Genomic DNA, 24,464 nt, shown 5'->3' with positions numbered 1-24,464 from the left:
CTCCACAAATATCCCCAATCTCAACAATGGAAGAGCAGAGTACGTCTGTGCAGACAAAACTGAAACATTTGCAGTATCCTTCAGCCAGAAGTGCCAAGTGGATGATCCATCTTGGCCTGCTGCAATGATCCCCAGCATTACAGATACCAGTCTTCAGCCAATTTGATTCACTTCATGTGATATCAAGAAATGGTTGGAGGTACGTGATATTGCAAACATTATGGGCCCTGATAACATTCTGGCAATAGTACTGATGCCTTGTGCTTCAGAACTTGCTGCACACCTAGCCAAACTATTCTAGTAGAGCTACAACACCGGCATCTACCTGACAATGGAGAAAATTGCCAGGTATGTCCTGTGCACAAAAAGCAGGCCAAATCCAACCCAGCCAGCTACCACCCCATCAGTCTACTTTCGATCATCAGTAAAGTGATGGATGGTATCATCAAGAGTGCTACCAAGCAGCACCTGCTCAGCAATAAGCTGCTTAGTGACGCCCAGTTTGGATTCTACCAAGGCCACTCAGCTCCTGACCTCATTACAGCCTTGGTTCAAGTGTGGACAAAAGAGCTGAATTCCAGAGGTAAGGTGAGAGTGACTGCCCTTGACATCAAGGCCACATTCAAGTCTGGCAGAAGGAGCCATAGCAAAACTGGAATCAATGGCAATCAGGGGCAAACTCTCCACTAGTTGGAGCCATAACTGACATATAGGAAGATGGTTGTAGTTGTTGAAGCTCAGTTATCTCACCTCCAGGAAATCACTGTAGGAGTTCCTCAGGGTGACGTCCTAGGCCCAACCATCTTCAGTTCCTTCATCACTTACGTTCCCTCCATCTCAAGGTTAGAAGTGGGGATGTTTGCCGATAATTACATAATGTTCAGCAATATTTGTGACTCCTCAAATACTGAATAAATTGATGTTCAAATGCAATAAGATCCAGACAATATCCAGGCTAGGGCTGATAAGTGGCAAGTAACAATCATGCCACACAAATGTCCGCTAATGACCATCTCCAACAAGAAACAATCCAACCACCACCCATTAACATTTAATAGTGTTACCATCACTGAATCCCTTACTATCAACATCCTGGGAGTTACCATTGACGAGAAACTGAACTAGACTAGCTATAATCAGTAAATACAATGACTACAAGAACAGGTCAGAGGCTAGGAACACTGCGGTAAGTAATTTACCTCATGACTCCCCAAAGCCTCCCTGCCATCTACAAGGCACAAGCCAGGACTGTGCTGGAGTACAGTCTAGGAAAGGAATTTGCACAGAGAAAAACATCAACACAGACCTGGAGAGCAACTCTACAGAGGAAGATATAACGAGAAGATTCAACCACTGGCTGGTTTTAAAATTTGCATTTTTCAGTAAACTTTAATCAGGGGTTTTATTGGACTAGTATTATAGAAGGGAAAGTAAAAGTTAAGTTAAAGGAAGGAGTTGTAAATAGTTGTTCGTTAATTATTCTCTGTTATATTTTAAGAAGTAAAGTTGTTAATTTTTACTTTCAATAGTTCTTGGCCTCTTAAATTTTCACCGATTACTGCATGGGATAAATCTCTCTGTGTTGCTGGTTTAAATTAAGCAGGGGAGGGGTTTACCTGTATTGTAACAGTTTTGTTCTGAAGGTGAAAGGGGTACTGTACCTTTAAGAGAGTTAAAAACTAGCAGAACTACCTGACAGCACCAAGTGTTCTGAACAAGATATAATGTAACCTTGTGGTCCAGTAGCTATGGTAGCTGCTTCCCTTAAGACAACAAAACAAATTCAAATTCGGCCAATCAGTTTAAATTATATTTCAAAATACCAACCTCCAATCAAGTTTGAATTTAGTATATTGACAATATTAAAAACCAATGAAACAGTGTGATGCTTTGGAGCATAAGACTAGGAAAAATTGAACAGTTGAGGGAGAACTGTCAAAAGGCCAACAGATGTAGGCTGCTAGTCAAAATTCTGCGAGAGGTTCCAGGTTCAAATCCCGGATGAGCCCCGAGACTGTTATGACACAGGTTAAACCCCCCTGCTTAATTTAAACCAGCAACACAGAAAGTATTTATTTTGTGCAGTAATCTGTGAAAATTTGAGAGGCCAAGAACTATTTCGAGTGAAAATTAACAACTTTATTTCTCAAAGTATAACAGAACAATTAACTCACAACTATTTACAACTCCTTCCTCTAATCTATCTTTTACTTTACCTTCTAAAATACTAGTCTGATAAAACCCCTGATTAAGGTTTACTGAAAAACTCAAATTTTAAAACCAGTCAGTGGTCGAATCTTCTCGTTATATCTTCCTCTGTAGAGTTGCTCTCCAGGTTTGTGTTGATGTTTTCCTCTGTGCAAACTCCTTCCCTAGACCGGTACCTCTCAGGGAGTTTTGACTGTTGCTTCTAGAAGAACTATCCACTTGTATAGTGTCTACATCCTGTCTATTAAAACGTTCCAAAGTACTTTTTATTTTAGGAATTTGTATTGTAATACTATTGTTTGGTAAACATGGCAACTATACTGCAACTTGTTAGCTGCCAAAAATCAATACAGACCAAATCCCCCACTGCCCTGTTGCTCAGTGATGCATGAGTCTCTTAGCCCTGCTTAGTGGAAATGGGAAATTGCTGAGCCTGACACCTTGAGATGGGCAAGCGTTTGCGTGTATTAACCGAACAAGAGGAGAAGAGAGAGTTCCAACCTGAACAGGGGTTGGGAAGACGAGTGCCAGTTGGAACTGAGGGAAGAAGAATACCAGCTTGAACAAAGAGGTAGAGTGGAAGAAGATTAGTGCCAGTTTGAATGAGGAGATGAAAAAAATGATGGAGAAGAGTGCTGGACTGAGTTGAGAAAAACATAAGAACTTGACCTTTACGTTACTTGTTTGCAGAGGACTAGATTCCATACACAATGTTACGGATCAGGAATGGAGTGGGGGTTATATTTTCTATGAATATGAGCTAGAAATAGCAATGTGGAATATTCCAGAAATGGTGGGAGGGGAGTAGGCAAATTATTATCCTATTTTCCTGTAGTCTGCAGGACATATCTGACCCTCCCTCTATATCTTCTAATTGATGCAGAGACTACGCTCTAAGTTTGAATTTCTGCCATCCCATAATGGCTGTGCATACCATCCAATCCAACTTACTAACTTGCTAACTTTTTCTTTTCCTTTCTGTACTCTCATTAATTGGGAGATCTTTGAAGTCATAACATTGGTTTCCATTCTGATGATACTCACACCATTCACTTCTACTTCAATACTTTAGACTGCTTGTTGAGAAGCCAATCTTGCATAAACCAAACATTCTCTATTTCAATACTCGGAAGACTAAAACAATTGTTTTAATTCTCTCCCACAAACCTTATTCCCAGCCACTGATTTTATCATCCTACTTGACCACTGCCTTAGACTGAATTACATGGTTTAATACGTTGGCTTCCCATTTGCTAAACTTCTCCCACTCTGATACTTTTTAATGCCTACCTTTGATTTAGTATCCTGTCCTCATGTCTCCATTTATGGTTCAGCATCAATTTTTGTCTAGTTATGTCCCTGCCTTGGGATGATTTTACTATGTTAAAGACACTATATACTTGCAAATTATTATTATTATTGGTGAATTTTGTATGTGAAATTTCAACCTCCCTACCCTTGTGGCTCAAGATTGAGATTAGGCATAGCTATACACTGCCAAGGAAAGGGGAGACCGAAAGCTTAGAAATTACATGCTGAAGGATTAGTTCAGGCTGTCATTTCAAATGGTATTACTTTGTATTTATGAGTGATATTGTGGTCTATGAAATTATCCACGTTTCATTTTGCTGGGAATTAAAATAAAGTATTTCAAAAGCCAGAAACCTGAAATAGTATTAGAAAATGTTGGAAATACACAGTAGGTCTGTCAGACAAAAATGCAGGCTGTTTTTCAGTTTCTGATCCTTTGTTCCCTGATGTGTGTTTCTGATCTCAAATTATGCTATTGCAAATCGTGGGGATTAACTAGTGGGAACCAAACATCTTCCAGTCAATTATTTCCATAACTATATATGGCCTTGTCTTCATTTTTTGATATTTGCCTTTGTACAGTTCACAAAAGAGCTGCTAAGTGGCTTCTATGTAACAGCATTGCAAATTAAGTAGAATGCAAACAGTTTAGAATCAAAGTAAAAAATCACACAACACCAGGTTATAGTCCAACAGGTTTAATTGGAAGCACACTAGCTTTAGGAGTGACGCTCCTTCATCAGGTGGTAGTCAGTTTAGAGTCAGGCTTGGTTCATAGGTAGCTTTGCTAGTCTGAGTCAGAAGGCCATAGATTCAAAGTCCATTCCACAGACTTAAACACCTAATTCTGGTTGGCACCACCAGTACAATATCAATGGAGTGCTGCATTCAGACAAGACATTAAAACATCTGAACCTACCTTCTTAGGAATATAAAAGATCCCAATGCATTACTTGAAGAGCAGAAAAGATCTCCCCAATGTCCTGGCCACCAACAGCAATTGCACGTTATCTGGCCGTTTTATCTCATTTCTGTTTATGGATGCTTGTTGTCACATAATGGCTGCCATATTTTCAATTAATAACAATAGCCACACTTCAGAAGTACTTCACTGGCCATAAATTGCTTTAGGGCATCCTGATATTGTGAATGGTGTTCTTGAAAAGCGCATCTTTTGTGCAATTTTTACACATTTTGTGTGTTGCTTGAGGGCTGCTTGTACCAGTGGCGGTCCTACTGCGTCATGGACCAAGATTGGGATTGGCTGATACCATCTCCTCACTGTAGAATCACTCTGGTAAAATGCACAATTGACAAATCAGTGAGGTACCAGAAAGCTATTTTACCTGTTGCTTAACACAGTACCTACTACTCACAGAAAATAGATTTTAAAAAAAATGGATACAAGATATTAGTTGTGGCTGGAATTATGATGTTTAATGAAGTTTATACTTTAAGGTCACTGCTCTCTGTTCTCTCTGTGCGGAAACAATTTAAGATGTGCTATTAACTACAAATATATCTCTGGCTCAATTAGATAAACATAGTGTAAAAATTAAAACTCAATATTTATTGGTTTCTGGCGTGTGCTGAAGCCTTGTTAGATGTCACTGAGCAAATCTGCAATTAAAAAAAAACAGAATTCTGGAAATATTCAACCAGCCAAGGCAACGTTTTTGGACGAAGAACCATGGTTAATGGACCTGATTTTAACTCTTCAGGGAAAGGGGTTTGAATGAGTTATACCACTGCCCGTTAACGTTTCAAGTCCGTGACTATCAGAAATCGGATGACCGCGCCTTGTCACCTCACCTTTGAATCCCCTTTGAATCCCCTGTGAGCGACGACACTCACCCACTTTTAACAGGGAGGAAGGGAAACTGAGACGAGGAGGAGGACGGGAACGAGAGAGACAATCATGGGGAATTTTGAAGGAACTAACGTCTTAAAGATGCTGAGAAACTTGAAGCGATTGAATTTCATCGTGAATGCAAAAGCAAATTTACCAGCGGCCTCGGCCCATGGAATCATGTCCCTTCGCTGCTGTCATCCGGATGCGTTTTCATGTTGAGTGTTTGCAGACTTTAAACGTAAGACTTGAGGATCATTTAAATGACGGGTAAAACAATCACCAAGGACCCGCCAGTGAGATGGCACACCGTCCAAGCCGTTGTAGTTGGATAATGATGAGCATAAATCGTGAATAAAAATGCATCCAGGCCAGCAGCACTGGGGTCAGGACAGTGGGTGTAGCAGCTGCTGGAGTGAACCAGTCATGCACCGTTTGGGGACTCTGCACGTCGTGAGGGCAATCAAACTTTCTTTTGAATTATTGCACTTTGCTAAACTTTGCACCGAAATAGCGGCAGGAGCTTGACGTCAGTGGAGCCAGTGTCAGGAGGACGTAGTGAAACTGCCACAGGTTGGGAGTTGCGGAAGTGGGCTGTGTACACGAGGTGCGAGCCGAGCCCTACGCTGCAGCTTCGCGGACAAGTGGAAAGGATTTGAAAAGTCCCTTTGCGTTCAAGCGGCGCTCTGTTTATTTCATGTGGGTCGGAGAAGGGGGCTAGCGTGTGACCAGGGAACAGTATGGGGCAGATCTGCGCCCCCGCAGGGACGAGCACAACGCACCGGGAGGCACAGCGCAGGAGGCGATGAATTCTCAAAAGCAGGTGACCCATTCCGTGGCCATTCGCGGCGAAATCCAGAGGTTCGAGAGCGTCCAGCCCAATGTTTACAACGTCTACAAGTTACTGCGACGCGTTCCCGATCCCTCGCTGCGGAACACCATTCAGCAACTTGTTACACGCATTGAAGGTGAGCAGGTGCATCTGCCTGGAATTTTAGCTTGAGAACACACACACACACCACCAGCTTTTTCAAACAGAATACCTCTTACTTTTGAGGCGATCTGTTGAACGGAATCTCTCCCACCGTTTTCGAAACGGTTCGAATGGTAAATGCGCAGTTTAATGGCAAAGTTTTATTTTAAAATTTCCCCCAATTACCCCTTGTTTCCACAACTGCTGGAGATATCCCCTCAGTGATCTCATACAATCCTTGAAGCTGTGGTGCAAACCTGATCGTGGGAACATTTTTTAATTGTATCCCAGGCAAGTGGGTTGTGACGCGATGCGTTTTTGTCTCTTGAGGTAGCGCACGGTAAATTCGAGCAGTTCTTCCCATACGGTTCGATGGGATGTCGGACAGGTGTCATTTCGCACTTTAAGGGCGTCTTGCCATTGAACATCAGTAAAGCGAAGCCACTGTTCAGTTTCCCAACACTAGGTTCTGTTTTCTTTTAAACCTTAGAAGCTGATTATGGATGCCTGTGTGTAGTAAATAGTTTTTGCTTATTTGTGTGATGCTTTATTTGCTGAGTGTCTCCAGGAGTGTTTTGTTTCTTGATTTAACTCCCCCCCCCCCACATTAAACTCCATTGACGAAGGCTTTAAAATAGTTTTATATTTGAATTTTTTAAAATGAAATTGGACGTTCTCTGTTCATTGAATGCTGTCTGCATTTGCTGAAGTAGGAGGAACATGGGCCTCCTTGTTTGCCTGCGTGATTATCCAGGAGGTTGCTGGACTTGTGCCAAGTCTCCAGAGCAGATTTACCTGAAGTTCTGAACTAAACATCGCTTGTTAACGTTTGAGGGGAGGAAATCATCACAAGCAAAATAACTTCCCAATGAGCAATGGATAGAGAGAATTAAGTAATGAAGAATGGACTTTAGTTGAAGCCAATCCTGTTGTCATTTCTTATTTGGAAGACAAAAGATGGTGTGAAGATAGGATTGAGATGGAATGCAGCAAGTACCTCTTACTCTGACACCAGAATGTCAACAAAAATCCCACCAGATTTCAAAAATTTGTTGCTGGATACATAATAAATTAGTTCTGAGGAATAGTCACTGTTTTGTATCCAACAATGACATCCATTTTGTCTACAGTAAAGCAATAAATTACAACGACAGCGTTTTTGACGGTATTGGTTGAGGAGGTGAGGAATGTCGCTCAGAACACTGGGAGAACAACCAACTTTTTTTTTGTTAAACATACCGCAACACAAAGAAAAGGATAACACTTGTTCCCAAATGGTATACTTTTAAAAATTCATTGGTTTAATTCCTACAACGAGGACCCCAGATCAGGCAAATACCTTGACTGGAAACATAACTGTTTCTATTTTCTGCAGTGTGGAAAATCCAAGCTGTTAAATGCCCAATCTTATCTGCTGCAAGCATCAGTTATATGTTGGTAAATGATATAATTTGTTGATCTGCATTTTTCAGTTTAGCATTTCGAACTGAGGAAGGAAGTGGTCTCGCACAGATTCAGCCCACAGCAAGGGCCTACTTGCTTTAGGGGAGTGTAGAACAAGAGTGAGATCATAATTTGGTACAATCTACTTACACTGCTGTAAAAAGAAATCTGTATCAAAAAGCATGATTTTGCAATTCCAAAATTATCAACAAAACACCAATGGGGAAATGGGTTATCTATCTGGTTCCTATTAAATCACCAAGTTAAACACTTGTCATCAAACAAATTGATAATGCCTAACGTTTGTTGTACTGTCAGCAAATATCAGTGCTGACTCGTATTGTTGTGTACAAGTGACAGCAATTTCAGTGTTCACACATACACAGACAAACTCAGAAATCAGCAAGTTGCTATCTGTACAGCGTACTATCCCACGGGGTGTACTTTTTCAGTCTTCACATATACAATTAATGCAGAATCAATGACTTGACATGAATTTAGACTTTTTTGTTTATTGTTCTTACTGTTAAAAATTGAAAATATTAAGACTTGACAAATGGAGTGCAACCAATTTTTAAGACTGTAGGAGCAGAAATTAGGCCATTCAGCCCATTGAGTCTGCTGCACCATTCAAACATGGCTGATAAGTTTCTCAGCTGAAAATGTGTTGCTAGTTAAAGCACAGCAGGTTAGGCAGCATCCAAGGAACAGGAAATTCGACGTTTCGGGCCAGAGCCCCGATAAGTTTCTCAACCCCATTCTCCTGCTTTCTCCTCATAACCCTTAATTCCCTTGATAATCAAGAACCTATCTATCTCAGTCTTAAATTTACTCAATGACTTGGCCTCCACAGCCTCCTGTGGCAATAAATTCCATATATTCACCACTCTGGCTGACAAGGTTTCTCCTTACCTCCATTCTAAAAGGTCTCCCCTTTACTCTAAAGCTGTGCCCTCAGGTGCTAGTCTCTCCTACCAATGGAAACATTTTCCCAACATCCATTCTGTCCAGGCCATTCAATATTCTGTAAGTTTCAATTAGTTCCCCCTCATCCATCGCGTATGGACCCAGAGTCCTCAAACATTCCTCATTTGTTAAACTTTTTATTCCTGGGACCATTCTCGTAAACCTCCTCTGAACATGCTCCAGGGCCAGTATGTCCCTCCTGAGATATGGGGCACAAAACTGCATTCAACACTCCAAATGTGATCTGACCAGAGCCCTATAGAGCCTCAGAAGTACATCCCTACTTTTATATTCAAATCCTCTCAAAATAAATGCCATCATTGCATTTGCCTTCCTAACTACTAACTCAACCTTGAGAGAATCCTGGACTAGAATTCCCAAGTCTCTTGCCATTTCAGACTTCTGAATTTTCTCCCCATTTAGAAAATAGTCCATGCCTCTTTCCTTCCTACCAAGGTGCATGACCTCACACTTTCCCACACTATACTCCATCTGCCACTTCTTTGCCCACTCTCCTAACCTGTGCAAATCCTTCTGCAGCCTCCCTGCCTCCTCAATGCTACTTGTTCCTCTGCCTATCTTTGTATCATCTGCAAACGTAGCCAGAGTGCCCTCAGTTCCTTCATCTCAATCGTTAATATATAATGTGGAAAGTTGTGGTCCCAACACTGCCTTGCGGAACACCACTTGTCACCGGCTGCCATCCTGAGAAAGACCTTTTTATCCCCACTCTCTGCTTTCTGGGTACTAAGTCATAATTAATGCTGAACAATCTATGGACTCAGAAAATTGGAGTGTCTCACCTCAAATAACATTTTAAGCATTCCATGATATTAAAAGCATTTTTTAAAATTAGGTTTAATTTGAAGTTGAAATACTTCTGTATGTATTTGAATCTTTAAGATTACTGTAAAGCAATTAAGTAGTGATTTATTATCTCTACTTTTTTACTCCTTGATTTGCTGTCTTTGAGAGTTCTTTGATTCAGTTGGCTGCTCAGCTGATTGAATATTTTGCTGTTCCCCCACAAAACTTATGTTGGCAATGTTCTTCAAATTCAACACTGAGCATTATGTCCTTGTTGCTGACTGCATAGTCAGGTCCATCTGTGTCTCTGCACCCCCTACGCTGTCTGCCGTTGCACACGTCACTTCTATAAACAGCATTCTGTAAACCTTACTTGTGTGTGAATTTGTTATGCCCCATTACAGTTGTGCCCCAAATGGATAAATAGAACAGTCTAAGTCTGGAATTACATTGTATTAGTGCTGCTGCCACCACCCTGACACCTGCCTTGGTTCTGAGCCTTAAATGAAGCAGTACCTAAAATATCTGATCAGCACAGACCAAGAATTTGCAAGATCACATTTTCAATCCCTAGTCTCTGCTGATCAACAACTGACCTTCTCAAAGGTGAAAGTATTAGTCACAATGATTTTGCAGGTGTAAATGGAAAGTCTGCCAGAGTTCCTGCTTTGGGTCACTATCCAGTAACTGGATTTGGCAGGTCTGTGTGGACACTGGATGAAGTCAGGATTGGGCTTACTTGTGATGTCTGCTGTTATCAAATAGTCTCCTGGCACACAGAAGCCATGATAAAAAAATGAATAATGGTCCACAAGTTCAATTTAGGATCTGGCAGTTGAAGACTAAGGCTCTACCATGAAATATTCTCAGGAAAGTGGGAAGATTGAGGTTGAATTTAGGAACTGACAATGGAAGATCACATCCAAACTCCATGTCAAGTTAGGGAGCTATGGAGAATAAATTGACAGTGCTAACTATTCTCAAAAGATCATAGAGGTAAATTTCTCTCATCAAAATTGGATGTAGCTTTACTCTGTGTTGGTCCATGTTATACTTGCTGTGACACCGCTTTCACTTGCATGCCTCATGACATGGGAACTTTGCTATTTTCTTCCTCTGCTTTTCATCTAGGAAATGGATACTCTATGGGCTGTTTCCATAACAAAGATCTTTTTAATACAGAGGATTCATTAGTCTCCTTCCTAACTGTCCAGTGGGATGTCAACGAAATACAATGTATTGGGGCAAGGGGGGAATGGGTGTACCCCATTAGATGTCTGGCTGGTTACATGGAGGCTTGAGCTCTGATTTGCTTGCTGAGTGCTGTGGGCATTGGATCACCAAATTGTCATGGTCCATCCTTTAGCTGTGACATCCTCCACTTTTTTTTAGCACAATCCAGTCCTCTGCCTATTTAAAAAAAAAGATCAAATAAAGTAGCTTTATCCTAAGCTGTAACATTTTATTTATAAAAGCTGTGTTAAACTCCTGAGTTCATGAAATGTTGAGTCTCTTTTACATTTCCTGGTTAGAAACTGGAAAAATCAGAATAATGGCATAACTGTGTGATATAGATGGATATATCAGTAAATACTCTTTGCAACATGAGAATTGCCCATATGACCAGTTGGATTCGAGCTTCATCCATGGTCTATGCTTATCTATGTTCTATATTAAAAGTTTGCGTCTGTGTGGACGACGGACAGCTTGTTTTTTCAAAAAGCAAAATTTTGCTACTCAAAAAAAGTCCGCAGTTGTTTTTTTTTCTCCTGATGAATATTCAGTGACTCCTGTTGCAAAATGTGGTTATTGGGTGAGGACAAGAGTGGACTAAGCTCTGATGGCCCTGTTATTGAATGGCCTGCCGACATGCCTTCTCTGGCTAGTGCTTGAAGAATGGCTAGCATTTGTAGAACTGTACGTCAAGAAGAAGGTAGCACTTGCACCAGTTATGTAGTCAGTGTGAAAACATATTGTATCTAATGGCTGTGTGACCTGCGTCTTTCCAGCTGTTTGTGTCTTGGCAGGGCCACAAAACACTCAAAAATGTTAATGCTGCACCCTGGAGAATGACACAATTAAAACGTTTGCGCAAAAGACCCTGCACAGGCCCCCCTCACCATCATAGAGAAAAATTACTGGGACAGATTATTTTAAAAATCCAGTCAGAAGGAGACCTGGCCGAGCTTGTGTTTTAACTGCACTGATAGAGGCGGGCTGCAGGAACCTTGAGCGTTCAAGGTATCCACGAGCCTCAAGAATTCTTAATTTGGGTTTTAGAGATTCCCATGCTAAATGTAAACATTGCAGGTTTCACACTGCACAATGAAATACATCAGATTTTATGACACGTAGCAGTAGCAGTAAAAGTGGCTCTATAGGTACACTGAACAGAAAAGATACTGTTCAGATGTGAAATGTTGCAAATATGTCAGACTGCGGATGTGGGAGGTGGGCGGGGGCAGGAAACAGACAGAAGGTTGAATTGCAAACTACATGGTTTTATTTCTTATGAACGATAGGTTTGAACAGAAGGCCGAAAAAATCCCACTATTTTCTGAAGGATTGAACAGGATCATGCCTACAGCTTATCATTAAAGGAGACTAGATCCATAAGCACTTGACTGCTATGCTACCATATCTGAATCATGTTCTCCCTGAGAAATCCATTTCCTGTTCATGTCTAATGTTATTTTCTTGTCTAATTCTGGCAACTGTCCAAAATAAGGTTTTCTGCGCATGTAATGTTGAATAGTCCCATCCACTGTATGCTTTGCTAGAAGCCTTGTATCATATGTTGAGTGTTGAATGTTATCATTGACATATGAAAATATAGGAGGCATGGTTGCTAAGTTTGCGCATGACACCAAAATTGGTGGCATAGTGGACAGTGAAGAAGGTTATCTAAGATTAGAAAGAAATTGTGATCAATTGGGTCAATGGGCTGGGGTGTGGTGGATGGAATTTAATTCAGAAAAATGCGAGTTATTGCATTTTGGCAAAGCAAACAAGGCCGGGACTTATTACCCAGGGCCCTACCATCAATTGTATGTTGTAGAATAGAGCGACCTAGGGATTCAGGTACATAGTTCTTTGAAATTTGCATCGTAGGTAGACAGGGTGGTTAAAAGCATTTAGCATGCTTGTCTTCATTGCTCAGACCTTTGAATAGGAGTTGGGGCATCATCTTGAGGTTGTGTAGGACATTGGTGAGGCCTCTTCTGGAATACTGTGTGCAGTTCTGGTCGCCTTGTTATAGGAAGGATATTATTAAACTGGACTCAGTTCAGAAAAGATTTACCAGGATGTTGCTGGGAATGGAGGGTTTGATTTATAAAAATAGGCTGGATAGGCTAGAACCTTTTTTTTACTGGTTATAGGTTAAAATTAATGATGTTTTATCTGAATGCAAAAGTTTGATTCAAGATAGAAAAATTAATGACGTAAACAGAATAATTAGCTTGGTCTAATAGCAATTATAGAGACATAGTTGCATGGTGACCAAGATTGGGAACTAAATATTCCACTGTAGTTGTTTTTTTAAAAAACACAAAATGGTACAGGAGTGGGGGTTGTGGTGGGGGTGGACTCAATCATAAAGGATGAAATAAGAGCAATACTGAGAAAGGATGTTAGCTTGGAAGAGCAGCAAATAGAATCAGTATCGGTGAAGATGAGAAATAATGGGACAGAAAACTAAAAGTAGTTTATAGGCGTCTTAACAGTAGCTGTACTATTGGACAGAATGCTAATACATTAGAGGAACTTATAACAATATAATGTAATAATCATAAGGGGACTTAAATCTTCATGTGATTGGACAAATTAAATTGACAGTTGTAGTTTGGAGGACAGATTAATAAAATGCATTTGAAATAGTTTTCTAGAACAATTCATTCTGGGGAGAAAATGGAATATGCAACTTTAGATTTTGTCTTCTGAAAGGAAACAGAATTGCTTAGTAATCTTAGTAAACCCTCTAATAATGAGGGTTTTTCTAGGGAAGAGTGACCATGATTTGGTAGAATTTCACAATGAGTTTGAGAGTGATGTGCTTAAGTCTGAAATAAGTGTATTAAACATAAAGCCATTACATGGATGTGTATTTGATGAATGAACTCCATGCATATCCAGCCACTTTAAGTTGGTGTCCACAATGACTAAGAACTTTGAGCCCGTGAAAGGACCTGCGTAGTCAACGTGTAACCGAGTCCAGGGTTTACCCGGCCATTCTCACAAATGTGGGGGCAGCTGCTGGTAGTAATTTTTGTCCTTGTTGGCACTCAGGGCACTGCCCCACCAATACGGCCATGTCTGCATCCAATCCTGACATAACTTCTCACCAGCACCTTCATTTTGGAAACCCCCAGATGACCTGGGTGGAATTCGGCTGGTATCAAGTGGCAACCTTTGCTCAGGACAATCACTCTTGCTCCCCATAATAATATGCCACCCTCTATGGTGCTAGATCTCACTGGGTCCAGAAAGGTTTCAATTCTGGTTGTGATGGCTCTTTTGTTTCCCCAGAATGGGATCTTTGTGTCCACAGTCTGATATTGTCAGTGGTGACCAGAAGAGTGTCCAGAAAGTTGAAAACCAGAATGGACTCTTCCAGTGGCGGCACCACTGGTGGTGTATTCGCAGTGAGAGGTGGCTCAGGTTTTCCACACTTGCTACTTGGCCTCCCTGATGGTGTTCCAACTTGCTGTTTCGAGTCCGTGTACTGGCACCAACTTCAATGGCCTGCTGGCCCGAGCTCGAGAAAAGTTTGACCGTTTAGCTGAGGCTTGCCTTTGCTTTGGAGCTTTGATGTGTGGGCTCACATCGGGTCCCTCTGTTCACGATATGTCCTGAGTGAGGCTATGCAATTGCTTTCACTCAGGTGGTGTCCCTCAAGCTCATTTGGCCTGGCGAGGGTGTCCATTTCCATGCGCATACCCTATAACTCATATGCTCAACTTGCCATATTTTCTAATGTCAAAGCCGGTTGCAATACCTGTTTGAAATCCAGTCGGGCTTCAGCTAGTCGGCATTTTTGCATGGTTACATCATTAATCCCACTTTCGTTGTGATTGAAACAGCTCCACAAAAGCTGGTATCCCATCAAGTCATCCTGTTTATGCAGAGTTAAAAATCACACCACTCCAGGTTATAGTCCAACAAGTTTATTTTGAAGTACAAGCTTCGGGAGTGCTGCTCCTTCATCACTAACTATTAGACAAAGAAACAGCGCTCCCAAAGCTTGTACTTCAAAGTAAATCTGAACTATAACCTGGTGTTGTGTGATTTTTAACTTTGTCCACCCCAGTCCAACACCGGCACCTCCACATTTTTGTTTATGCATGCATAGCACTTGACACTGGTCCAACTAGCACAGGCTCCTACAGTGAACAGAATCCCTGACATTCCTATTTATTTATTTACTTTTTTAATAACTTATTTTCCTAATCAATCTGTTCAGAGATGTTATTACACATCTCTGGAGCAGGTGGGATCTCAGCCCAGACCTCCAGTTCAAGGATAGGGACACTACCTAAGAACCATAAGAGGGCCTGTTCACTCCTGTTTATAACTGTCAAGCCAGGACTCTCGAATTGGACCAGGTTAACAGCTCCAATTAGGGAACTAATACTATGAGATCCACCTGGCTGACCTTGTTCCAATCAGTACAGGGTCTTCAGAGATGGTGAATGTACTAGTTGTGATTGTCCAAAATTATTGAGATTATAGGGTGGCTGAAAGGTAGAAAGTGTAACATTGCTCTTTTGGAATAGCATGTGTGTTTGTGTGCGGGGGTGGGGTGTGAGCACAGCGCACAGGGGAAGAATAGGCAGAACTGCAAAGCAGTTAATCTTATTCATTAATAAGTTAGTGATTAGAAGATCATAGTATGATTATGCAGATTTGGCATGATTTTATGAAAGAAAAATCGTGCACAAAATATGTCAATTTCTTTGAGGATGCAATCATCAAAGTAGATAGAGGAAACCAAAAACATAATATAAGTGAATTTTCAAAGGAGGTCACCAACCTGTCACACAAAAGGGCTCATGAGATCGGAATAATATATTATTCTGTACAAGTAATTGGTTAAAGGATGAATAAAAGGAAATAAAGAGGTAATTATCAGGTTGGCATGCTGTTGCTAATGGGGTTACACAAGGACTGTACTGGGACTTCACTCATTTACAGTCTATATGAATAACTTGAATGTAGGAATGGCATGTAATGTACTCAAGTGTTCTGATGGTTCAAAAATAGGTGAAAAAGTAGATTATGAGGAGGGTCCAAAGTGACTGCAAAGGGACATAGGCAATTTAGTGAATGGAAAAGAAGGTGGCAGGTGGCATGCAAAATTGTTCACTTTGTAGTATTAGGACACAATATTTTTAAAATGGTAAGGACCTATTAAAAAGTGGTATTCCATGGGTGTCCTTATACATAAAACACAAAAAGTTAATATGAGGGCAAAGAAAGTAATTAAGAAAGCAAGTAGGATGTTGGTTTTCATTGCAAGGATTTGGAGTACAAGAGTAAGGAACGCAATCATAGAGAGCTTTGGTGAGACCACATCTGGATTACTGTGTACAATTTTGAATCTAAGGAAGAATATATTTTAATTTGAGATAATGCAATGAAATCTCATTGAATTGATTCTTCAGAAGAGGGATTGGTTCTGTGAAGAGAGTTTGTACAGAATTGACCTTTACTCTTTAGAAGCATGAGATGATCTCACTGACAAGTACAAGATTCTGAGATGGTTTTGGTTTCCCCTGACCGGAGAGTTGAAAACAAGGGGACAAAGTCTCATGATGAAAGATTGGCCATTCAGGACTGAGAGTTTTAAATTTTTTTAATAGAATCTCCACAGTGTGGAAACAGGCCATTTGGCCCAACAAGTCAACACCAACCCTCCACAGAGCATCCCACTCCCATCCCCATCCCCCTACTCTATCCCTGTAACCCCAGATTTCCCATGGCTAATGCACCTAACCTACGCATCCCTAAACACTATGGATAATTTAGCATGGCCAATCCACTGAACTTGCACATATTTGGACTGGAGGGAATGTTCAATTCTTCAGTATACTCAGGAATGAAATCAGTCAATTTTAGAAGATACTAGGGAATCACCAAGGTTATTAGGATAGGGCAAGAATGTCATGTCAATAATGAGCCATAATCTTCTGGAATGACAGTGTAGGTTTGATGGATCGTATGACCTCGTATTGCTCCTATTTCTTAGGTTTCTATGTGGTAATTGACTGACTGGATCTAATTGGCAAAATGACACAGTGAACAGTTAAAATGGCGTCCCATCTGTTGACTTATAACCACTATAAATGCCGGAGGAAAGATCACAGAAGCGCTTCACAGGAGGCTCCCAAACACTGAGGATACCACCTAGACAGGGGACGAAACGTCTGCAACACAATTTCCCAGCTCGGTTAACAGAACCACAACAACATAGGGTGGTGGCGGAAGGTTGCTTTTCAGACTGGAGGCCTGTGATCGGTGGTATGCCACAAGGATCAGTGCTGGGTCTACTGCTTTTTGGCATTTATGTAAATGATTTGGATGTCAACATAGAAGGTGTAGTTAGTAAGTTTGCAGATGACACCAAAAGAGGAGTAGCAGATGGAGTTTAATTCAGATAAATATGAGGTGCTGCATTTTGGAAAGACTTATACACTTAATGGTAAGGTCCTGGGAGTGTTGCTTGCAAATTCATAGCTCCTCGAAAGCGGAGTCACAGGTAGATAGGACAGTGAAGAAGGCGTTTGGTATGTTTTCCTTTATTGGTCAGAATATTGAGTTTAAGAGTTGGGAGGTCATGTTGCGGCTGTACAGGACATTGGTTCGGACACTTTTGGAATATTGTGGGCAATTCTGGTCTCCCTCTTACTGGGAGGATGTTGTGAAACTTGAAAGGGTTCAGAAAAGATTTACAAGGATGTTTCCAGGTTTGGAGGATTAGCGCTATAGGGAGAGATTGAAAAGGCTGGGGCTGTTTTCCCTGGAGCGACGGAGGCTGAGGAGTGACCTTATAGAGGTTTATAAAATCATGAGGGACATGGATTGGATAAATAGACAAAGTCTTTTCCCTGGGGTTGGGGAGTCCAGAACTAGAGGGCATAAAGGTTTAGGGTTAAAGGGGAAAAATTTAAAAGGGACCCGAGGGGCAACTTTTTCACTCAGAGGGTGGTGCGTGTATGGAATGAGCTGCCAGAGAAAGTGGTGGAGGCTAGTACAATGACGACATTTAAAAGGCTTCTGGATGGGTATATGAATAGGAAGGGTTTGGAGGAATATGGGCCAAATGCTAGCAAATGAGACTAGATTAGATTAGGATATCTGGTTGGCATAGATAAGTTGGACCGAAGAGTCTGTTTCTATGCTGTACATTTCTATGACTCTTAAGAGTGGATTTGTATTTTTGTTGTATTATGTCACATAATTCTCTAATATTTATTAAAGTAGTTAAAAGCTGACTATGTGTGGAATCATGTTCTGCACCCATTGCCCAAGCTCTGTCACTCTGAAACTCTTATAAACCTCCTCTTGTCACCAGTGCGGTGAGTAGATGAGTGTTCCTGGAAAGTGAGTCCACAATAATGAAATATGTTTAGTCTTATAATTTTTTTTAACAGTTGATGAACAGCATTATGTAGGCAATAGACTCATCATTCTCAGTCAGAAGATGCAATATCAGAAAGGCCATTCAGCCTAATTGATCCATGTTGGTGCTAATGCTCCACACAAACCTCCTTCCACCCTATTTCTTCGAATTCCATTATCTTATATTTATATTCCTCTTTCCCTGATGTGGTTACCCAGTTTTCCCTTAAATGCAAATTTAAGTGTTCCAAAAAAGTGTACTTAATATCAAAAATGTGACTGTGTCTACTACCAAAAATGGAGCTTGACTTTACAAAGCTTTGAAACTCATCCGGCACAAAAACAGCCAAGCCAGGTGTGAAATAACTTCACAGAAGCCGGTATCCCATCACCAAGTCACCCATTATTCACACGTGGAGAGTCCTTGACACTGATCCAGGTCTCTCAGAGCCAGGGCTCCCTGATTGAACCAGGTTTACAGCCCCAGTCAGAGAACTATCAGGTCAACCTGACTGACCTCTATACAATCACAACAAGATGTACTGGTCATTCTGCTGAGGATTGTGGTGCTCCACTGTGCATATTCTAGTTCCAGGCCGCAGGAGGACCACCTAGCCCTATTCACTGTAATTCCTTGCTGCAAGTTTGATAATCCTGAAACCTGTTTATTCAGGAAAATTGGCTGAGTTCTTCCTGAACCCCACCTTGGTTTCTGTTACCACAATCCATGGAATGTGTCTTAATAATGCATTGAATTGAAACTTTAACTCCATTTCCATCTATTCCAAAAAAAAAGTACTTTCAAATGAGCCTTTCCCTCCACTGGTGTTTACTCTGTGTTCAAGCAAATGGACTCTGTGTCTGGCGCAAAAAGAAAGCAATCTCTTCACATCTGCTCCCACTCTCTGGAAACAGTTCTCCAATCAACTTTGGTCATAATTGTATCATCCATCTTACAACAGAAGTATATTTCATGAACTTAGGCACATCAGTCCTTGCTGGGGGCGGGGGGGGCTGTGAGAGTTGATGGGGGAAGAAGAGAAACAAAATTGCTCTTGTTCCTCATTTGCCATTTCTGAACTTGGGAAAAGTCTTTAATCATGTTGTCTGAACCTTTCCATGCTGCTTGTCTACTTAGTTGGGAACTGTAAATATCAACACGTTAGTGCATTCTTCTGGGTTAAAAGGATGTCAATATCTTTGTGGAAAAAATGGCCGTTCTCTTTTTTTTAAGGAAAGAAAAGAGTTAAGTGATGCATATGCGCTTGCTTGCTCTCCCTCTCTCTCTCTTGCGCGCACACACATACACACATACACTTAAAATATTGGATGGGAAATGTTTCATGCAAGATTGCTAGAACATGAAACGCTTTACCATTGAAAGTTTCTGAGACAGGGTCTGTATCATAATTTCAAAGGGCCTTGTGTCAATATGATTTTTTTTAATAGATATTTTTATTGAAATTTAACATTTTTGCAAATTTACAAAAATAAACAAAACTCTCAAATACAAACATTGATGTACAATTAAATCATATATACAATAGTCATAATTTAACAAAGAAAAGGAAAAGAAAGAAAACAAAAAGAAAAAGAAAAAAAAACAAGAACCGAAGAAAGAAAAAAAACCTCAACTTTCTACTAATCTAACCTATAACTAACCAGAGTGTTTACCTAAGTCTCTTACATGCTCGGAATGTATAAACATCAAATATAATAAAACCCGTATTCGCGCAGGATTCCTCTCCCAAGGGGCCCCGGAGCAGCCCGGTCTGAAATCTTCACTAAATAAAAGCCCTTGTTAGGATAGCCGAAATATCTGCATTTATATAATCCAAAAAGGGCTGCCATATTTTATAAAATAATTCAGTCTTTCGGTGCACCATATTTGTGAGGAAGTCAAGGGGGATATATTCCATAATTAATCTGTGCCAATTTGAAAGTCCAGGGGGGCCAATATGATATTTTTAAAGGAAGAATGTGACCGGACACAGGGAAAGGCCAGGAAGATTAGAGTAGACAGCACCCGATTAAAGAGCCAACACCAACACATGTGAAATGGAACAAATGGTATTCTTCTCTGCTTTCCATGATCTGATTTTTATGGTAGGATGAGTTAGAATCTTGGCTGAAAATGTGTTGCTGGAAAAGCGCAGCAGGTCAGGCAGCATCCAAGGAACAGGAAATTCGACGTTTCGGGCATAAGCCCTTCATCAGGAATTAATCTTGCCTGCTGGAGCAGCAAACAAACCTGCTGTGCTTTAAACATCTGGGCCTAATGAGTATTCTGCCAGAATGGAATGGATTATGCAGGAAGTGGCTGTCAACCTGTGGAGATGAGGCAGCCTTTGGGTGTCCACCGTATGAAGGTGGCAGTGGGGAAAGAAATTCCATGAATATCTCTCAAGAGGGAAGTGGGGAGAAGGACAGGCAAGGAAGCTTAATCTTGCCTTTGAGGCCAGGAGAAAAACCTGCTCCACAAGGAAACCAAAAGCAAATCACGCTATTTTTTGTAATCCTCTTCCATTTGAATTTCTGAATGAAATGTATAAAGTTCTAACAGGGTTAGGCAGACTAAATGTAGGAAGGATGGTTCTTCTGGTTGGGGAGTCTAGACCAAGGGTTCACTGCCACAGGATATAGAGACAGCCATTTAGGACTGAGCTGAGGAAGCATCTCTTCACTCAGAGGGTGGTCAACCTGCCACAGAAAGCTGTGGTAGCTGGGTCACTGATTATATTCAAGGAAGAGATTGATAAATGCCTTGATGTCAAAGGCATCAAGGGGTATGAGGTATGTGGAGAAAGCAGTGGCGTTGGGATGGAGGATCAACTATGATCATAGTGAATGGTGAAGCAGGCTTGAAGGGCCAAATGGCCTGCCCCTGGTTTCAATGGTTAGATTTTGAGGGAATGTTACAGCGGCCTTCCAACTCAGAACAATGTTTAAATAAAATGCAATCAGAGCCCACAGTTTTGTATGTGTCAATGCTCAAGGAGCCGACTGATTTCAGTATGGCATTTCCTCAAATGTCAATCAAAAGATGGGGTAACCTTATCTATTCCTGCACCCTGTGGTGGGAATGTAATATACCAGTCTGTGGTTGTGATTCTATTTCTTAAAAAAAAATCATTTCCTGGCGAGCCATGTCATGTTGGCTCAAACTCTACTTGTTTATCATGCATGTGTTCATATTTCAATAAATAAATAGAAACTAAAATTTTGCACTTGCAGGATCTCACTCCAACAGACTGTTGCAGAGTCCTGAAAATGGAACCAGTCCAAAAATACACCTGATACACAGGCGCAACCCCTTTGTAAAAAAACAAATAAATGTGGATTTTTTTTCTGCTTAAATTATTTGAATTGTTATTGTTTGGAAAAGGAGAAATGTTGTTATGCCAACAACACTGTATACAATACAGTTAGTGACTGTCACAACCCAAGCTATATCTGCAATCCTTGGGATGGGCAAGTTGTAACTTGTAGATAGCTGAACTGAAATCTCCTACAGAAAATCCAAAGTCAATTGCAATCTTGAAATTCCATGCCAAATCTTTCATGTGAAATGCCTTCCATTTCACCTGTTTGTTCCTATTCCTTCCTCTGCCTCCCATGCACCACACCCAATTAGCAAGTGAAAATGGGCTGCTGATCTGCGCTCTCTGCTTCAGTTACTCATGAATCAATGCAGAGTAAACTTGGGTACTGCAGGTGCAGTGTCCCCTCTGTGATGCTAAATTACATGGCCATGTAGCAACCCCAAGTACCAGTCACGCAATGCTCCTTTAAATTACATGCATTGTTATTATAAATTAAACAGCCAACACACTTTGAACATGTTGGCCACACTACAAGATTTGACAGGATACCTTGTTTGAATATAAAGCCTAAATCTGCTCCATTCTCAGTGGAGCTTAAATTCAAATCCCACTGTCTTCCTTATTCTCCCACTAAACTTGGAAAGCTTTTGGTATGGGACCTTCTGCAACATCTGCTTTAACTTGCAAAAGATAAGTTAGTCACAATTGCAAGAAATATTAAATTACAGAAACTGTAGAAACATAGAAAACAGAAGCAGGAGGGTGCCCATTCGGCCCTTTGAGCCTGCTCAGTTATGCAATATGATCATGGCTAACCATTCAATTCAGTCCCCTGTTCCTGCTTTCTCCCCAATACCCTTTGATCCCTTTAGTCTTAAGAACTATATCTAACTGCTTCTTGAAAGCATTCAATGTTTTGACCTCAATCACTTTTTGTGACAGAGAAGTCCACAGGCTCACCACTCTCTGGGTGAAGACATTTCTCCTCATCTCAGTCCTAAATGACCTACCCATATCCTTAGACTGCGACCCCTGGTTCTGGACTGCCTGGTCATTGGGGAATATAGTTCCTGTGTTTACCCTGTCTGCTCCTGTCAGAATTTTATAGGGTTCTGTAAGATCCCCTCATTCTTCAGAACTACAGTGAATGTAGTCCTAACTGATCTAGCCTCTCCTCATATGTCATCCCAGGATTTAGTCTGGTAAACGTTTGTTGCACTTCCTGCATCGCCAGAACATCCTTTCTTCGATAAACAGATTAAAATTGCACACAATTCTTCTTATGAGATCTCACCAAGGCCCCTGTACAATAGCAGCAAGACACCCCGTTCCTGTACTTGAATCCTCTTTCTCTATGAAGGCCAACATGCCAGTTGATTTCTTCACTGCCTATTATACCTGCAATGTTTACTTTCAGTGACTGATGTATAAGGACACCCAGGTCTTCTTGTACCTTCCCCTTTCCCAATCATATCAACAGTCCTATAATAATCTGCCTTCCGGTTTTTGCTCCCAAAGTGAATATTTTTATGACCTTCCATTTATCCACATTTTACTTCATCTGTCATACATTTGCCCACTCACTCAATTTATCTGAATCACACGGAAACATCTCTGCATCAGCATTCCCTCTCATTTTTCTTTCTTTTGCATTGACCTCCAAGTCTGGAACCAGAAGTCAATGCTGATAGCCTTGTCAGCACACTGGTCACTGTGCATGAAACATCGGAGCGGCTGCGCCTGCGCAGCTGAGAGGGATCATTACTCTGTATCCTCTTCATAGTTCACCTTCCCCCCCCCCCCCCCCAGCTTCCTGTTGTCTGCAAACTTGAAGATATGACATTTAGTTCCCTCATTTAAATCAATACATAAATTGTGAATAGTTGAAATGCAAGCGTTGATTCCTGTGATATCCCACTAGTCATTGCCTTTACTCCTACTCCTGTTTCCTGTCTGTCAACCAGTTCTCTATCCATATTGCCCCCAATCTCATGTACTATAATTTCACATTCTAATCTCTTATGTGGGACTTTATCAAACGCCTTCTAAAAGTCCAAATAAAGCTTTCCCTGATCGATTCTACTAGGTACATCCTTGAAAGATTCCCTTTGTAAATCCATGCTGACTCTATCCATTCCTTCTACTGTTTTCCAAGTGACCTACCATTAAATCTTTCATAACAGACTGCATTTTCCCCACTACCAATGTCAGGCTAACTGGTCTATAATTTCGTATTTTCTCTCTACCACCTTTTTTTAAAATATAGTGGGGTTCCAATCCATATGAACTGTGTAAACTCTCTAGAATCTTGAAAGATGACCACCAGTGAATCTAGGGCCACTTCCTTAAATACTTTCTTTTGTAGATCATGGGGATTTATCAACCTTTAATCTCGTTAATTTCCCCCAAAACCATTTCCCTACTAATATTGATTTCCTTCAGTTCCTCCCTCTCACTAGACCCTGTGTTCCCCAATATTTTTGGGACATTATTTGGGGCAGAAAATGCACACGTCTGTCATCAGACGTGATGGTTCTTGTAGATTCTCTGGGGCCCGTGACCCCAGTTTAATATTTTGAGATAATCTCTTGGACCCTGTATTTCTGAAATCTGATTACATTTGCATTGTAACTGCCACTAACAGCCTGTGTGGATGATTGTTGAAAGTTAAGCTGTTTTGCTGAAGCTGGTGGATATTTTTCAACTGTGCTTTGATGAATTTATTATTCATCCACTGAATAAAAGCACTTATCAGCTGTTGATGTGGAGAGATGAATTGATTCTATACACACATAGCCAAGATTATTCATATATGGCTGGACATTTACTACAAAGGGAGAAGGGATCACATCCACTATGACAGTATATGGCACTTTAGAGACCCTTGGGGAGCAGCCCCATTGGCCCAGTAAGTAACTAGATCCAAGCCCTGTGATGTCAGCTGAATTAGCCGATTTCAGCTGGT

General features: G+C 40.9%; 1 protein-coding gene across 1 annotated transcript in view; it reads left to right on the top strand.

The window, feature by feature from the left end:
* The first annotated feature begins 5,953 nt into the window (after positions 1-5,953).
* The window catches only part of LOC132805702 (arf-GAP with GTPase, ANK repeat and PH domain-containing protein 1-like), a 199,134-nt gene continuing 180,623 nt past the window's right edge, over positions 5,954-24,464 (top strand). Inside the window, exon 1 of the mRNA XM_060820893.1 lies at positions 5,954-6,336. Coding sequence (XP_060676876.1) covers positions 6,174-6,336 — 163 coding nt within the window. The 5' untranslated portion in view covers positions 5,954-6,173. The remainder of the gene's footprint in view (positions 6,337-24,464) is intronic.

The sequence above is a fragment of the Hemiscyllium ocellatum genome, chromosome X, assembly GCF_020745735.1.
Source record: "Hemiscyllium ocellatum isolate sHemOce1 chromosome X, sHemOce1.pat.X.cur, whole genome shotgun sequence".
Classification (NCBI taxonomy): domain Eukaryota; kingdom Metazoa; phylum Chordata; class Chondrichthyes; order Orectolobiformes; family Hemiscylliidae; genus Hemiscyllium; species Hemiscyllium ocellatum.
The sequence above is the reverse complement of the archived record's forward strand: the minus strand, read 5'-3'. Positions and strand labels throughout refer to the sequence as shown.